At 45.8% G+C, this 18,057-nt stretch overlaps 2 protein-coding genes across 3 annotated transcripts in view; both read right to left on the bottom strand.

Annotated features, from left to right (window-relative positions):
* JAKMIP2 (janus kinase and microtubule interacting protein 2) overlaps nucleotides 1–870 on the bottom strand; it is a 47,576-nt gene extending 46,706 nt beyond the window's left edge. The window contains exon 1 of the mRNA XM_032702978.1: nucleotides 761–870. The gene's annotated coding sequence lies outside the window, so the exon portion shown is untranslated. The remainder of the gene's footprint in view (nucleotides 1–760) is intronic.
* Nucleotides 871–1,891: 1,021 nt separating this feature from the next.
* CDC23 (cell division cycle 23) lies at nucleotides 1,892–12,267 on the bottom strand. 2 transcript variants are annotated; one of them, XM_032703242.1, is made up of 16 exons: nucleotides 12,010–12,168; nucleotides 11,455–11,527; nucleotides 10,488–10,625; nucleotides 10,189–10,231; nucleotides 9,726–9,831; nucleotides 9,508–9,640; nucleotides 8,221–8,398; nucleotides 8,034–8,131; nucleotides 7,746–7,827; nucleotides 7,056–7,209; nucleotides 6,805–6,924; nucleotides 5,082–5,157; nucleotides 4,754–4,815; nucleotides 3,785–3,863; nucleotides 3,567–3,686; nucleotides 1,892–2,723 (listed from the first exon to the last, which is right to left on the bottom strand). In XM_032703242.1, the coding sequence occupies exons 1-16, from the start codon at nucleotides 12,144–12,146 to the stop codon at nucleotides 2,553–2,555; spliced, it is 1,770 nt and encodes a 589-aa protein (XP_032559133.1). In that variant the 5' UTR covers nucleotides 12,147–12,168; the 3' UTR covers nucleotides 1,892–2,552. The 2 variants fall into 2 exon arrangements, with proteins under 2 accessions (XP_032559133.1, XP_032559132.1); XM_032703241.1 differs by lacking the exon at nucleotides 11,455–11,527 and having other exon boundaries at nucleotides 12,010–12,267.
* Nucleotides 12,268–18,057: the final 5,790 nt, after the last annotated feature.

Raw genomic sequence — 18,057 nt, 5'->3', positions numbered from 1 at the left:
AAAATGCAGGATCTAGATCTGACCTGAGTAGCCATAATGAAACTAAGGGATGGCAATCCGGTAATTTCAGCATAAATTGCACACCAGCCCAAGAGGCAGGTTTCATCCATCAGTGCCTGTGAAAAAGGCACTGCACGCACAAAGAGATGCATCCTGCGGGGTCCGTGGTTGCAAGGGAGAACAGAATGTCTTCACACGCACACGGCAGCCCTGACAGCCCAGGACACGCACAGGTGCCGTTCCGAGCATCCCGCTGGGCAGGGAGCCTTGTGCACGGCCGTGTGAGCGCCGGGGCGGCCACAGACGCCCCGCGAGTGCGAACGAGCGCGGGGAGCGCCCGCAGGGCCGCGCCGGCCCCGCTCCGCTCGGGCTGCCCCGCCGAGGCCCAGCCCGACCGGCCCCGGAGCATCCCGGGCTCGGCCGATCGCCCCCGGCCCCGGAGCATCCCTTCCCTTCGCTCCCCTTCCCTGCAGCAGCCGCCGCGCCCAGCGCGCCGCGCCCGCACCGTGCGGACAATGACCGGCGGGCGCACAATGGTGCGGGGCCGGCGGGCGGCTGCGGGCTGCGCCTGCCACGCCTCTCCCGCCATCGCCTCTCCATCACCAGCGCCGGCTCCCGCTCCCCTCCCCTCCTCTCCATCACCTCCATCGCTGCCTCTCCCCCGCCGCGCCGCCGCCCCGGCCCCGGCCCCCCGAAGCCGCCCGGTCATTGTTCCGCCGCCGCGGGCACCGGGCGACCCTCTTCGACCGCCGCCGCTCACCGTGCCGCGGCCAGGGGAGGATGCCGAGCGGCGAGGGACGAGCGCGGCGCATCCATCTTCCCGCCGCCGCGGCGGCTCCAGCGCCCGCACCGGCCCCGCCGCCTCCTGCGCGCCGGCGCTGAGGGCGGGCGCCCGCCCCGCCGCCGCCCCGCGGCCGAGGCTGCGCTGCCGGGCCGGGGATGCGGCAGCCCCGCCCGCCCCGCCGCAGCTGCGCGGGGAGCGCGGACGGACCGGCCGGGAGCGCCCCGGACCCGCCGCTCCCCGCCCGCCGAGGGGCCGCAGCCCTCGGGCCACAGCCAAGGCGACGCGAAGCCTCCGCAGCCCCCGTGGCCACAACCTGGAGCTCGCCCCAGGCCTTGCGACCACCCAGGGACACCCCTCGTCACTGGTCTCCCCTTGGACAGTGAGCTGATGGCCACAACTCCTGGAATGTGACCATCCAGCTAATTCCATACCCACCCATGGAATCCATGTCTCTCCAGCACAGAGCCAAGGACACTGTGTGGGTCAGTATCAGGTGCTTTGCCCAAGTCCAGGTAAATGACATCAGTCACTCTTCCCTTACACCCCAACACATTAACCCCATTGGAGAAGGCCACTAAGTTCATCAGCCACAATTTGCCCTCGATGACAATAATTTTACAAATGGTCTCCTTCATACCCTCAGGTTTGCATGGAATAATTAGGAGAGTGCTTCCAAAATACATCAAGATCCAGCTGTTCTGTTTAGAACCATCTGCTGTAGAAATGCTGCTTTGATGGGTGCTATGGAGCAGTAATTTCTAGGGATGCCCAGAACCAAGAACACGGGATCCCTCTGCTCCATGCACATGCATCACAGAGAGGGCCCAGGGCTTTGACCCACAGGTTTCCACCTGTACAACTGGTCTCATGAAGCACAGGAAGCTATGGCTAAATGGCAAAGGGCTTTTCAAATGCTTTGTCCTGGATTAAAATCACACCACAGCCATAGGGATAAGGCTGTAATAAATTTATAGGGGTAAACAAGGACACCAACTCTGAAAAAAGGCATAATTATCTTTTTGCCTCCTTAACAAAATGATCCCCTATGGTTCCTCCAATTCCATTTGCTACAGTATATATGAAAGCTGCACCATAGAGAAACCCAAGGACAGTAACTTCATTGTTAGTTTTTTTAATTGTACCATCCCACTGGCTGCTTTTCTACTGAAAGCCAAAATTATCTGTCAGATCCACTGACAGAACACCAGACAGCTGTCACCTGTGGCTACTTGGGACTCCTCTGATACTTGTCAATCCTTCAACATAGACATGGCACCTATACAAGTGCCTATTCTACTGCTTTAGTGAAACATCTCCCATGTTGGTCAACACAAGCCAAAGCCATTAAGTAGCCAAGCAGGTAACAGTCTCTGATGAAGACAGCGGTGATATTGCTAAGAGGTCATCCAAAGAAATGCAGTAAAGACCAGAGGTCACGGGGCAGAATCAAACTTCAAATGTACTTGAACTTCAGCAGACAAGCCCCTTCCAATGCCTCAGTTAGTCCTGTGTACTGGCACACGTCTGCCCTCTAACTGGAATGACGTGGCGAGAAGTAGAGCAGGTTCTCACATTCTCAGCAAAGGCACTTTCACATCAGCTGCCCCTCTGCCTGTCGGGGCACATCTGTCTTCAGCTGTGGGCTCTGCTAACTCCTGCCCTTCATGGGAGGGCAGCAACCAAAGGAGGGATTTCCCTAGAAAGAAGTGGTTACACGTCCCATGTGCAGTGTCACGTCCAACGCACAGGTCAGAGGTATCAGCACTGTTCATGGTGTTACAGAGGACAGGTTGAGCGGGGAGACACGACGTGTGGGAGTGTTGTTGGCTGACAGTGACGCAGGGAGGAATAAGGGAGCAGGAACATCTGTGGATGATGTTTCTCCTTGGTTGCGAAGCTGTAAGATCTGCCGCAGCAGGGCCTTTCCCTCTTCTCTAGTCTGAAATTCATTGGTGGAAAACAAAACAATGCAAATATGAATGAGTGGTTTCTGGGTCAAATTCAGTATGTAAGCAACATAAGTTATAGTAGTTTGTCATTCTGTAAGGCTACAAGCTATAAAAACCATCCTCATTTCTTTTTTCTTCTGCTCCTTAAAAACGCTAAAGTATGTAACTTTTTTTGGTTTTAGTCTTTCCTCCTTTTACTCCCCTGATTGGCACATTTCTTGGGTATTTCAGAGACTGGAACAACTGAAGCATTCCAGCAAAAAGTAGATTGGAAAAATTTCAAATAAGCTGAATTCCGGTTTTCTAGAGCTCCAGGCAGCTTTGTTAAGCACAGGCCAAAGACCCTGCACTCATGGCTAGTGTGTGCCACTAGGCTGGGCTTAAAAATCCCAAACTGCCCACTTACAGAACACCACAGAATACAGAGATGCCACAAAAACCAAGTATTATTATATCCTCTGCACTGCCTACACACAGATGAGATAGAAGAAGTTTTTATGAGTACCAACACTACACAGTGTGTGGGAGTTTGTGACCAGTTAACTACCTTCTCATCACCAAGATTTTCAGCAGCCTTAGGACTGCCATGTGGAGCCTCAAATTCTTTTATTTAGTGAACACCAATGAGATATGGTTCAATTTCACTATCTACATCACGTTCCATGACTTTTATCAATCATAAGCAGCATCAGTTATCAGGTGTACACCACCACTCAGGATGTGACCTGCATGGCAGACAGCCCTCGTTCCCTCATAAAGGACTCTGAGGGGGGCCAAGATCAAGGTCATAGATCCCTTAAGCAGGAAGCACCACAGACTGCACAGCTACTCACATCATTGAAGGCACAGCACTTCTGAGCACATGCTGAGGCTTCATCCCAGAGCTTACACTTGAAGTAGTACTGGGCCAGGTAGCGGAATGCAGTGCTGACCTCCAGGTGCTCCACTATCTCCTACAATGAGGAGGGTAAAAAACACCTTCTGTAAGTGCCTTCCAAGACAGTTCTACACCATGTTTACTTCTCCTTTTATCCCCAAGTTATCCTCTTACCCCACAGGAATAGATATCCTGGATGTATTTGATGTAGCACTGAGCTGCCTGTTCAGATTCATTCAGCTGCTCGTGCAGCCTAGAAAAGGAGAAAAGTGGGTCACTGGAACAAGAATGACTGAACTGTTAAAGACCTTCTTGGTCTACAAGAAAGTACCTGCTCAACCTGACCTTGACTAAAGCCAGGTCCTTTCCTTCAGAATTTGCAGGACATGCACCATGTACTGCCCCTCGTGGAAAGAGATGATCCAGCTTGAGAACATTCAGGCTGGCAGGCAGAGAGGCAGTTAAATACTGACTGCCAGAAGCAGTGACAACCAAAGCAGGGACCTTTGCTTATTTTGTTCCATTTTAAAGCTTTTAACAGACCTTCGATATTCTACTTACTACTTACATGCTATTTCCTCCAGTGCTCCTTCTGCCCCTGCTACATCCCAAATTTGTACAGCAGCTTCACCTTTCACTTGCCCTTTTTTTTCCCCTTCACTTTTCCCATTTTATATTACTTTATCCCCACTAAAAAAAAATAGTGCTGATGTCACAGTATTCACATTTATTTCACACTAGACCCTTTCCCAATGTTACAGCCACATACTAGAGAGGAAAAATAAAATCAATCAAGCTACAATTTTGTACATCATCTACCATCATGGATTGCTTTTAAGCTGCAATACAACCAATGCAATTGCTAACACTGCCTGCTCAAATCACCTCAGGATTCAGAGGTGCCTGGTAACCCACATTATGCTATCATTCCCTCTAGTTATCCTGATGGAAACTTAAAGCTAAAGCTGGACACCAGAATTTGCAGTCAGTACAGATCTAAAGACACCAGTCCTTACACAGCTCCCAAAGTAATACTACCTAACAGCAATTCCACTTGTTTACATTCAGTATTTTATCATTAGGTATCAAAGTGTGACTTGCATTTAGCACAACCCTGATGGTTCAGTGACAGTACATACTCACTTGGAAAGTTTCACAAGTGCCATTTTCTCCACATCTCCCACAGCATAAGCCCTCCAATAGCACTGTCAAGGAAGGAAAGTCAGTCAAGCATGCCAAAAAATGACCCCAGCACAGAAGTCAACAACAGAAAACTACGGGGTTTGTCAGCAAAAGGGGCAGGTATCTGTAGACAACTCCTTATTTATCAGCTGCTCTAATTACATTGCAGCAGTTATAACTGCCACAGGAATGAATTCCAGCTCTGTGCAGTTTGGGTGGCACTAGCTACACAATTTTGCTGTGATTCCACCCACTGTCCTGGGAGACACCTTAAAGTCACAGTTCTCACCTTTTTGGCTTCCACCAACTGATTGAGTTTCTCATAGCATTCTCCTAGAGCAACCAGCATACGAGAATCGTTCGGTCTGTAAAAGAGCAAAAAACTGAAACAGTTAATGATTTGCACATTCTAGGATTGCCAGTGGAATTTTGCAGGCTGGGAAGAGGTGGCTGCTCACCCAGCAGGGCCCACCCCCTGCCAGTGCTGCTGAGGGGTCGAGTCCTGAAAGGCGAGAAGAGCCGTGTTTGCCATGCCCTTCACACTCTGCACGGAGACGTTGGAGGCTCGTGGCACGGCCCGTGACACTATCCATGGAAAAACTCCCTGCCCCAGGAGGTACAAGGCATTCCCACCTGAGCTGGAAATATATAATAACTCACAGCTTCCTTGAGCGTGTGGGCTTCCCTCCCCCAGCCCCAACGGATGAAGGCCACCATTTCAACTAACAGACATGGAAGCTGCAACTACCAAATTTCATCGCTGGACCCTGTGGGCAGTGACCATATACATTTTTCCACCCTTATCCTTTCTCTCCCTTATGCATTTTCCTTAAAGATTATCTTTATGCCATATTGCTATAGATGACAGATATGGATGATAACACCTAAAATGGCAACATACCTGTTTACCTTTGAAACAAAACTGTACTAAAGTAAACCCTACATATATACGTTTTCAAACACTGATTATTCAGTGTCGCTTTTCACTCTCATCCACCCCAAGGGATTTATTAATAAGAAGCTGGTTACCTCCCCACACCCTTTTCCTGGGGCAGGTCACAACATTTTTGGCATCATGGACAGGATCCTTTGGATGTGGTGGAGTAAACTGGTGAAGTCCAAAACTGATACCAAGGGCAAGTCAAATGGTGACCGTTTCCTCATTATAAAATTAAAGTGATAATTTTTCTCCTCTCAGTGTGACCTGGGCACATCAGACCTGTTGAAAGGCTTTCTGGTGTAGCTGGGACCTGCTGAAAGGTTCTCTGGTACCTGGGCCTGTTGAAAGGTTTTTCCAGGAGAGAGTCAAACCGACCCTCAGAGGGTTAAGGGGGAGAAAGACATTAACCTAAGCTGGGTTAGTGACTACGTCAAAAGGAATAACACCCCAGGGTGAGTTATATGGGGATTATTCCCTCTTGATGTCTGTCCTTGGGTTAGGACTACTTCTTGTACGTGCTGTTTTGGGTGTTGTCCTTAGAGCAACACAAAAGGAGAGGCTGGCTGTTCAGAAATCTTCAAGTGAAATTATAAGGTCTTTACAAGAGTCAATGAAAGCATTGCAGGAACAACTAGAAAAAGAACGCTTGCAATTCACTGCTGAGCATGAAGCAGTTTGGGGGGAAAAGGGAAATTAATCTGCTGCTTTGGTCAGCTCTCCAAGATGAGGAGGAGCAAAATGAAAAGCCTGAAAAGGCACTAGAAACAAAAAATTGTGAACTATGGGACATCAATTTAAGAAGTCCCAGAGCAGTGGATGTTGATAAGTCCCTGTACCCCTCTGGGGAATTGGAAGAGTTTAAGCAAAGTTATCCGGAGGACGAAGTAATACATACGTGTCCCCTCATTAAAACTGAAACCACTGGCCAAGGGGCAGCTCAGCAAACTGCACAAATTACAAAGTACTGATTTTTTTTCTCCTTCCCCAACTTACTTCCTGTATGTAATTCCTTAGCCAGCAGGAACTATGTCAGAATGAAGACCAATAAACATGGCTCCATTCTCAACTCTACCTGAGCTGGTGGGCCCGTCTGTAGTAGTAGAGACAATAAAATGGCATCTTGAGGATTTCATAGGTTTGTCCCAAGCCATACCACGCTCTGTAGTCCCTTTTGTTCACCTCTATTGCATGTCTGTCAAAGAAAAGGAGATGAACTAGTCAGAAAGCCATCAGGATCAAAACCAAGTTCAGCAAAACACTAACTAAAAACAGAAGGTACTATTACAGACACAAACACCATTTTGTGCAGTACATGAAGGATACCTGTAAGCCTGGATAGCTGCAGATGTATTCTTCATTTCCATATACTCATGTCCCATAAGTGTCCAGGCTCCCAGATAACGAGGATTCAGTTTCAAGGCCCTTTGGAAATAGAGTGCTGCTTTTTCATGCTGGGAACGCAAGCTATAATAATTTCCTAAAGCAGAAGTCACAATATTTAAATAAATTTTAAAAATCCACAACCAAGAAAAAAAATCCCAACACCAACAGAGAAGTACAAAAAAGGTTCTAATAGGTATTATCTACTACCTCCTAACTTACATTATAAAAACTAAAGAGTCCTACTAAAGGCAGATCTGATTCAAACCTCAAGAGACCTAATAGCACTCTGTTCTCCAGTGTTCTGGACAATCCTTTTCCAGTTGTACCAACTAATTTAAGATCCCATCCCCTTGGAATGTCATGATCTAACAAACTAATTTCCTGGTGCTGACACACGATTATTTCCATTGTAGAAGACTATAAAGAGATTTTCAGGTACATGGGTCTCCTTCCTGCACTGGCAGAAATGAGGGAAAAGGGTATTCTGTCATTTAGTCTGCTTCTCAGGCTGCCTGAATCCAAATTCACCAAGTGGTTTGGACAGCCTTGCTGGCTGATGACTTTCACAAGTGTTGCCTTGCACAGCCTGCAGACAGCAAAACAAGGACCTGTAAAAGAGCTGGCTCTCACCGATGACACAGCAGGTCTCCACACGGTACTTGTCTATCTCACAGAGATTATGAGCCAGGTAGCTCAGCTCAGGCTTCATGCTCTAGTGAAACAAAGAAATGAAAGAGGTGAGAAAGAGAGCATACTAGGTTTTCTCAGAAAACCTAGGCAGTCAGCAATGCATACATCTCTTCTGTGGAGCTGGGAAGCAGGAAGCCTGCATTCAGACAGCACCAGCTGCATTGCCAGTGTTTTACATACCTCTGACAAACACCATAAGTATGGACAGGCCACAGAAAGAATGCTTACCCTTACATAGAGCAAGTTGGAGAAAGTGTCCATGTTTTCTATCCTGTAAGGATCTTGTTTCCTTAGCTCATTAAAGATGGATAAGGCTTTGTCAATATCTGAAGAAGAAACAGCAGATGGGACACCAAGAACTACAAATGCCAAGTTTGCATTAAGGTGCTCATTCCTACTAGTTATTATCACTGACCTCGAATATTGTGGTAGGCAACTGCGATCTGAGAGATGATGTAAGTGCTCTTGGAAAATCCTGCATCAATGAGGCTCTGATACTTCTGCAGGGCCTCCTCTATCAGCTGTAGCTCTGTATAAATGTGTGCAAGAAAGAACTCTTTCATCCATGTATCTGGCAAGGACAGGAACTTCAGCTATCAAGAACCAAAGAAGAGGAGGAAGAGATGACAATCAGTAGCATTCTATGAGCCACCTGTGGCAAAGAATCCATTATCTTCCCTCCCATGATTTAGTGATGGTCTCGAGGTAGGAGGCTTTCCTGCAATTGCTTTTTTAAACCATAAGACCAACTACAAAAGAGCAGTATTAGGACCAAGAATTAATGTTGGGTTCCTCTGCAGGACAGACTAAATAATGCCTATAAACTGAGAGTATTGAAACAGCAAAGGAGCACTAAGACATGGCATCTAAAAAAGCAGTACAATATGGACCATGTAATTACTTAGTTACTCCCAATCTATTCCCGTGACTCTTGAAATTGCAGATAAATTGAAACCATTTGGTTAACTGGTGAAGATATTGTCAAATCTGACATCACCTGCCTCTTGCTTCTGCCACTAAGCTTATTTCTCCTTTAAAATCAGAAGTCCTTCGAAAGACTGCATTTTCTTCCTATGTTTGAACAGTATCATATCACTATTTTCAATGAACTAAGTGAACAGACTCCAAATGAGCTCATAAAAAATGCATTTCCTTTCTTCCACAAATCGGTAAGGCTCTATTCAGTATCACCTGTACTGTTTTAAATACTTCATCAGCCAGAATTTACTGAAGACTTCCAGCAGTGGGCTCATAAATTCCACGCAGAAAGAACAATAATCTATTTTGGTTTTATATCTTAAGTTTGGTTCTTTGATACCATTCACCTCATATGGGTGGCTTTGTACATTATTGTCTCAGCTTTAGAAAAAGCAAGTCTTGGGAGGATGTCCTTCATGGGACAAAGTGATAACCATGGTGACAACTACTTCAGAATACATGAATTAGACATTTCTTAAACACTATGTGGGTGAATGATATGAAATTAACCCTGCCTGCATAAGGATTCTCAAGCTACAGCATGGCAAGCAATTGAAGAAAAAGGGGTTTTAACAACACAATTTAATCTTGGATTGCCTTGCCTGATAGAGTCTTAGAATAAAGCAGTGGGCAACATCAATCCTGTGGCAACAGAATCATTGGTTACTTAATCAGGCTAAACTCTGGAATTTGTTAACACATCTTGGTATCTCTCAAGTTTTACCATCTCTTTATCTGTAATCAAGTTGCAAAGCTCCAGCCAGGCTCCCCAGTGCAAAGGCAAGACATGAGCAGCTTCAACAAACACATCTATTGCTTCTTTCACCAGGTCCAGCTTCCGCAGCACAACACCATACCTGTAAAAAGAGTTATCAGGTCAATCACAATCATAAAACTCTCCATATCCACACAAATATATAAAAAATGCATGCAGATGCTTACAGATAAAGGCCAAATCCATCCAGTTCCCGTGCCTTGTGCTTCTTGCTGAGCTCAACTCTCAGTTCTCGTAGAGCTTCATTTTTCACCTGTCCTTTTTCCAGAGGTCCTGCATGAAGAGAAAGTCACACAACAAGCTTTCAATCAGGAGTCTCACCACAGCAACTGCAAAGTCTGGGGCACATTCAGGATCATCACTGACAAAGGCTTCACAGCCTGTGAATATTTTCCTTATTTTAAAGAAAATCACTTAGTCTGGTCACCTACTTTAACAGAAGACCTAAGAGATGAAAATCTGTAAGCTGTAATTAAGCCAATGAATAGAAAGAGAATGAAAGAAACCATGTTACAGCACACTATTATCCAAAATTGCGGGGAAAGCCATAAACCCAAGATGATTTACATGAAGAGATAATAGTGACAGTTTTGTTACATTGTCTTGTATTTCTTGAAACTAGAGACTTACCCAAACTATCCACTGTCTCATCATCCTTCTTCTTTTCCCCTGACTGTGGAATAGAGGAAATTCAAGATTACAATAGCATATTCCCTATGTTTGCTGCAGCGCTTGCAGCAGCACGTAAACTGAGTTTTCACAAACGTTACAGTTCTGCCAAAACCAGTCCTATTTTCCTTTCCCCCAACACAGAATTTGGACTTCAAGGTGGCCGTTTGGAACAGAACAGGCAAAAAATAAGGTATGCCAGGGAAGGGTGAGAAGCAGAGGAGTTCAGTGCTAAAATGCAACTTTTTCCTCTCCCTTACCAGGTATCTGGAGTACATGTACAAGAAGTAAGCTTTCTGGCTCTTGCAGCCCCGTAAAAAGTAGGCAGCCCTGTCATATTCCTTCAGATCAAAGTAAGACTTGGCCAGTGTGTAGGCATCCAGGTCACGAGCATCCTCCTGCGGGGACACACGGGACTTTTAAGACCTCAGAAGCTCCAACATACTTTAGGAAAATCACAGTTACAAACATATCAATGAAACTGCTCCAAAAGCTAAAACTGTAGTTTATTCACCTTAAAGATGGTTTGAGTACTATCAGAAAAGTCCCTCCACCCCCTCACATGATCAGATTCTGGAGTTTTCAAATAACAAGTACAGACTAGCTAGGAACGTTTAAAATAAACAGGGAGATTCCAAAAACAAATCATGGCAAGCTGCCAGAAGGCAGGAATTAGCTGCCCAATAAGTACAAATGACCACAAGCAAGAAACCTGCTCAGGAATTCCATATCAAAGAACATTAACCGGCTAATTTACACAAGAACATGTCCTTGGTAACTACACCTTGACATGCATTTATGACACGTTACACTTGTGCAAGTTATCAGCACAGGCACACACCTACGAGTCCTACCGCGCACCTACGGAGGTGGGGATAGAGACACACAACGTGGTTCTCTTGTGTCCTAAGGAGCACAAGTTTAGTGGCGTAACATAATTTGTATTAAAGTAAACTTTTACCTCAGTAAAGAGGAATAATTTTGCTTTCAGAGTACTTCATTCAGGACACGGCAGCAGAGAATGCTTTCACCGGGGAAAGCACACTCAGCTCTGCCGCCCCGCTGCACACGCAACGGAAAAGGAAGCTCCCCGCGTTCCGGCCTCCCGCCCGCGGGCTTTGGGAGATCGGGATCACGTTTTTTTTCCGCAGGACTCGGGATTAAGCGGCCCAGCCCGCGGGAGCTGCAGCGCCTTCCCCGGGGCTCGCAGCCCGCCCCCGGCCGTACCTCGGTGAGCGCGGGTGGCGGCGGCAGCTCGCTCAGCGGCAGCGGCTCCAGCGCGAACGCGAGCTCGGCGGCCCTGGGCGGGAGAGAGCGGTACAGTCATCGCAACCCCCCGGCCGCAGGAGATCTTTAGGACCGCCAAGTCCAAGCCCAGCACTGCCGCTGTAACCCCCTACACCACTGAACATCACCCAGCGCCAGATCCAGACGCCTCTTGAACACCTCCGGGGGACGGTGACTCCACCACCTCCCGGGGCAACCGATTCCAGCGCCTGACCGCCCCAACAGTGAAAAAATAGTTTCTTATATCTCACTGAATCTCCCCTGCCTCAGCCTAAGGCCCATTTCCCCTGGTCCTCTCACTGCGGGAGAGACAAGGCCCCACCTCACCGCAACCTCCTGTCGGGGGGTTGCAGAGAGCGATGAGGCCCCCCCGAACCTCCTCGAGGCTGAACCACCCCGGCTCGCTCAGCCGCCCCTCACACAACACGTTGGCGCCGGGCCCGGCCCGGCCCCGCTCCCCGCTCCCCGCTCCCCGCCGTGCCCGGCCCCGCTCACCATTTCCCGCTGTGCTGCAGGCCCCGCTCGCGGCTCCGCTCCGCCACGCTCAGCAGCTGCTTCTTGATCTCCCGCAGGTCCGAGAAGTCGGCACCGGCACCGCCGCTGCCGGGCGCCATCGCCACAGCGGCCGCCATTGCTGCGGGGTCTCGAGCCCGAGCGCTGAGGGCGCGGTCTCGGGGCTGAGGGCGGGCTGTCAAGCACGGTTTTTATGTCGGGAGACTTTGTACAGAGGCTATCGCAAAACACCTGCATTTCCTCCCGCGCACCCTCTTTTTAGAGATTTGCTGCTTCGGTAACGGGTAGAGGGGGCAACGTGAATTCCTTTTACCTTCAAGGGAAAATCGCGTGGATTTCTTAAAACTCTCGCCAGGTTTTAGGGCTTTTATGAAAGCATAAATTCTACTCGCAGCAAAAGCCGTTTCTTTAAAACCCATTTCAAAATGCACATACTAACCAGCCTGTCCCACTGCAAGCTGGGGCTCACAAGATTAAGCCTTATTCACCTTCAGTTTACCCATCATTCCAAGGAAAATTAGGCATTTTCTCCATTTTGCCCCTCGTGGACTTCAATTTCTGTACTGTTAGAACCAAACACCATAACAAAGATACGGTGTATTAAAGTAATTATTTTCCTGTTGGATTTCTCCTGTGATGCCCTACAAAGTTCGCTGGTGTTGCACTGAAAAGGAATTACTTTAATACTCTGTACCTTTGCTGTGGTGTTTGGTCTAACCGTACAGAAATGGAAGTTCTTGTTTTGGGATGATTGTGCTCCACAACTTTTTAAGCTTTTCCAGAAAAGTAAAGCTTCTCCTGGATGCAGGAGATCTTTAGGACCGTCAAGTCCAAGCCCAGCACTGCCGCTGTAACCTGTGTGCTCATCCCAGGATCAGAATGTCAGCTTTAACTCTCCGTTTTAAAACAGAAATGAAGGAACAATAGTGTGAAAATTAATTTTTTTAATGTCATTTGTAGGTTACCTTTTTTGGGGTTTTTATTTTTTCTGAGGGTAAAGGCCGTAAACATTCTGCAGCATGAAAGTGCCCTTCAAATTACTTCTTTTATTGTAGAAGTGACTTGAACCAGAGGACCCAGTGTTTGAATTGGCAGCAAGTTCACTGGTGATGAAAGGAATGTCACTGTTGAGCATGGTGTCATCACACTTGTCTCATTATTATTGTAAGAAAAGATTTGGGGGTTTTGTTTGTTTGTTTGTTTGTTTGTTTTTGGTAAGCCATGAATGTCACTAATTCTTACACTCAGTTTCCTGCCTTCTGGACCCGGTTCAAGGCCTAAACCCAGTCTCATCTTGTCCATTTTGTCTTCTTTGTTTAGTTTTACATTAATAAAATGAATGATTTAAAAAAAAAAAAATTGTGTGTGTGTGAGGTCTATGAAGTAATTTTATCAAGGTCTGTTTATCTTCAGTTTGGGTGTCACCTGCTGTTTTTCCTGCTGGAAACTGTGACAATAGGCTTGAGGTGAGATTTCAGTACAAAATATGGAACCTGCTGCAAAAATGCACAAAGTGCTACTTGGCTGCTTGCTGAAATCTGGGCAAAATATGCTCTGTGTCCTGTTCCTGGTGTGTGCCCCTGGGCAGCTGTGCTCCAGCTGTTCATGTGACTGCTCCTCTCGAAGGGCAGCGCTTCTGGCAGCTGTGCCAGACCGAGCCGTTCAGTGAGAAAACGTGTTTGTTTGTTGGTACCCAACCCGGCGGATTTGAGTGTGTGAAGCGCTGTCCCTGCAGCGGTTCACGGGCTGCCGAAATCGGTATTTGTGGTTCCAGACGCTCAGCAGGAGATGGCGCTTTGGGTTCTCGAAGCAACAAGAAGCAGTTGAAAGTTCGTGCTGGCTAAGAGTTCGATAATTCAATTGCTCACAACGGGCTTCATAACGAGAACTCGTAATTCTTCCTGTCATTCCGTTCTGTAATAGATGGGTCTTTGAAGTGACACACGGGGCTGGCTTTTAGAGCAGGGGACTAATTAAATCCTCTGTGCATGAAAACTGATAATATCTTGGGGAGATACAGGTTAACTGAGCAGTATTAACTGGGTGCTCTTGGAAGAGCAGGAATTTGTTCCTCATGTTATTGCACAGCTACCTGGATGAGACTGTCTCTAGTCCCTCACAGAAACACAGTGACAAAACCAATGAATGTTGGTAATGGGAGGGTGGGAATTGTGTCCATCATACCAATGGGTTGTGCAGGTGCTTTGAAAGGAATTTTTTTACCAAGGTTAAAATCTTCAAAGGTACAGCTGATGCTCAATGAAATCCAATGTAAGTGGCCTTTACCAAGTGAAGTGTTCTTGCCAATACAGTGAATTTCATCCGTTGACAGTCAGAGAAAAGTCTGCATTATCTGAATTCAACTTCTTTATTATGATGCTATAAAACTGTACTTTTTAACTGGATTAAAAATCAACTATGGTTACAAGTTCCAGTATAATTTCACACTGAAAAATTTGATGTAATAAGAACATCTTTTCTACTCTTGGTTGTATTCTCCATTTATGAGTTAATGCAACTCCCACTTTTGCTTTTGTAGTCTGCTGGGACATCATTAACATTAAAACTTGGAAACCATGTGACCCTAAGGTGTGAGGGAAACCATTTATACTTGATTTACATCGAGACCAAAGAATAAATTGTCACCAACTGTGGACAGTTTCAAAAGGTGGGAGATTGCTTGTCAGAAGTGAAAAAGGTTCCCCTGAGATTTGTGTAAGCTCCATGACACAGGTCATGTGGAGTTACTTCTATTTGTTTAAGGGGACTCTTGTCAAATCCCATGCAGACAAGTTTTTCTTTCCAATATCCTTTATATTTTTTCTTTCTAGGACTTAATGAGTTATTTCCAATAAAATGAGAGTTATATTTCTGCCTAGACTGTATTGTATGCTGCGTTAGAGCTCTCTCAGTGACCTGGTGTAGGCTGGAAGTTACCAGTAGCAAGTGTTGGCAGTGGAAACATTAGCCCATGTCTAGTCCCCCTGGTTGGTACTGCCAATCCTTGAACTCCTGGTGTAGTGCTTAGAGAGAGTGCACTACTGGAAAGAAGTGGCAGAGCCATTCTTGGAATGTGAGAGACCAGACTGGCAACAGGCAGAAGGCTGATAGGGAATTGGGAGGATATATGAGAAGGTTGATAGAGCAGCACTAGCAAATAGGAGTGGGAACACTAGAGCTGGAGGGGAAAGGGTGTGCCAAGGCTACCAATACCACTGTCCTGGTTGGACACTTCCAGAGCATTTATGATTTCAGTAACCTCTTCACAATTCTCCTCACCACACCAATCTTTTCTTCAGATTGAATGTTAAAATGCAGAAGAGGATTGAAAAGCACAGAGAGTATAGAAATGTTTAAACAACTCGAGGTTTCCAGATAGCATTGGACTGTGGGATGGGGACTGCAACTTGTGGAGAGGGGTGGGAGGTAGGATTTGATATACATTTCTTGTGTGGAATGCAGTGTAGCATAATGAAAAAAGTGTCTTAAATTAATGTAGCAAATACTGATGGTTATTTCTGTCAGTGCTGCTATGAAAAGGTGGTGCTGGAACAACAATATCAGAACAGGTAGCTGCAGGTAGGAGTATACAGTAAGTTGTCTTGTCTGGAAGTAAGGAGATAGAAAACCATATTGTGACATAAAAGATATTGTGAGAGAGTTAGAATTACTGTAGTATTCATTTACAGTATGTGCAAAATTGAGAGATGGGGAACATTTTGAAGCTGAATAATGTGTTACAGTGCAGTTGGGAAATCTTAACTTTTAGCATTAATAACTTCACTGACATATGAAATAACTTCTCCTGTGATTCAGCATATAGCTGTTCTTCTGTCAGTATCTCCTGCTTTCCTGCTTCAAACCTGAATTCCAGGAAATCTGCCTGTGACTCAATTAATGCAGCATTATGACATCAGAGTAGGCTTTTGTGCATTGTCAGTAATGTCTTTTTCGCCTCTCTCTTGTTCAGATGTGAATTGTTTTCTTGGGAGGTTAATTGAGATGAAGTGAGATAAAATGCCTCTGAGGAGCCTGAAGTAATGCAGCAAAAGTGTTTACTGTGCCTAAATCACTTCATATCTGAGAAATTCATTGACTCATGCCATATATTTTCTGGTTTTGAGAGATTTTATTTAATTGCAGCTTCTGATGAGCTGGAAAGTAGTAGCAGTTATGCATGCATACCTAGCCCATGTGCTGTGAGGAAACCAGCATGCATATGGCCCACTAAGCCCCCTGGATATCACAGTGAGATTGTAAACAACCATGCAGATGCTTAGGATTCTGTTATTCAAGAGCCTTCAGATTGCTGCTAAACTGCAGTTCCCGACTTAATGGAGAATGGACTTGCTCCCCTTTCAAGAGACCAAGACAGTTGTTTGAGCCAGTGGTCAAAAATTATGTTTAGGTTGAACTGCAGGAACTAGAATAGTTTGACTGGGTCACATTTAGTGTGGTGGTGTCTGTGCTGGGAGTCATGGAGGAGAAAAGGATCTGGAGACAACACAGGCAGTGGTGCTCCTTGTCTCACAGTGGAAGCAGGAATCTGGGCTGGCTGACAGCCCCAGCAGTGCTGAGGGCCCACTGGCACTGCTGTCTGACAGCCCAGGCAGGTGACATGTGCTGAGGATGTCAGTCCTACACCTTTCATCCTCCCTTCAGTGCTAATCGTTGTATACTGAGGCAGTAGTGAAAAACCAATTGGGCTGCAAATCCGTTGCTGTTTTTTCCAGGGGCCACTGGAGTTGAGACTGAGGGAACTGAATTTGGGAAGGCAGAACTGCCCCTTTCGTTACTGGTGAAAGTTTATGCTGGAATAAATAGAAGTTATTGATATGCAAGGATTTTTTTTCCTCTCCTCCCTATAAGAACTGAGTGTGGAAATAAAATAGTGGTCGAAGCTGCTGGTAGTTTCCTTATGTGTGAGCTTTGTTACTAAGCAAGTCAGAACAGATTTCTAATGTCAGGAAACTTAAAAGTTCTTTCTGCAAATCCTTATTTATATTTGGTCTGTCCAGGCATTTCTTTCTCCTTTTTCTTTATATTTATTCTCCATATGAGAGAAAAGGAGGATGTTTTACAGTGGCCAGCAACTCATTACTATGTTTTAAGGCAGCAGCATTTTATAAAAATTGGAGCAGTAATTTTCACCTTACAAAATAACTAAATTACAGGGACCCACGGCTCCTCCTGATTGTAAGAGAGACTTATGGTTGCTCAGTGCATCACAAAATCAGAATGCTTGGTAGCATTTCCATTTTGCATCTGTGTTACTGAGAGGATACATTTAATTGGAGGGATGTCATCATCAACTTGGTCTTTTCAAACAAAACACAATATTTCTTTAATGTTCTTTTGTATTTCCTTAATGTTCCTTCAAAACTTTCTGTTGATTAATGCTTTCTACATAGTGCCTCAAGGAAAAAACAGTTCTTTAAATAGCTGCTATAAACCCAGTGTCTCTCCAGCAAAAGCATGTTTTCTGCATAACAGTTCCTGTGGAGGCATAGTGCAAAGTAGAATTGTATGTACTGAAGAGCAAAACAAAACAGAAGTGGGTAGTAGTCAAAAGGGTGTGATCAGCATCTTCTGAAGATGCTAAAGATGGTGGTACTCTGGATGCCCTTGTAGAATTTACCTTGAAAAATAGCTTATCTCAGCAGTTACGGACAGCCTGTGAGGTGATGAGCGTCGTCATCACTGCTCGAGAGCACAAATCCTAACTGTAATGTCTGAGCAAGACTATAGAATGAAGAGTCATCTAGGTTTGGGTTGGGTTTGGTTTTGATTTTGTCTTTTTCTTTGGTTGGTTTGGTTATTTTTGGTTGGTTCTGTTTGTTTGGTTGGTTTTTAATAGCCAGAATAAGTAAAAGTTCAGGAGGTAAGAAAATGGAGGGTAGTTGAGGGATTTGTAAAGCAGAACTCTTGGGTTGTGTGTTGTCCTTTACTCCTACAGGAGTTGATGAATTGCTGCAGAAGTGTTTTCTGCTGTCACTGGATCTGTTACAAATGCAAAATTCATTTCCTTGA

Source organism: Chiroxiphia lanceolata, chromosome 15 (assembly GCF_009829145.1).
Source record: "Chiroxiphia lanceolata isolate bChiLan1 chromosome 15, bChiLan1.pri, whole genome shotgun sequence".
NCBI lineage: Eukaryota > Metazoa > Chordata > Aves > Passeriformes > Pipridae > Chiroxiphia > Chiroxiphia lanceolata.
The sequence above is the reverse complement of the archived record's forward strand: the minus strand, read 5'-3'. Positions and strand labels throughout refer to the sequence as shown.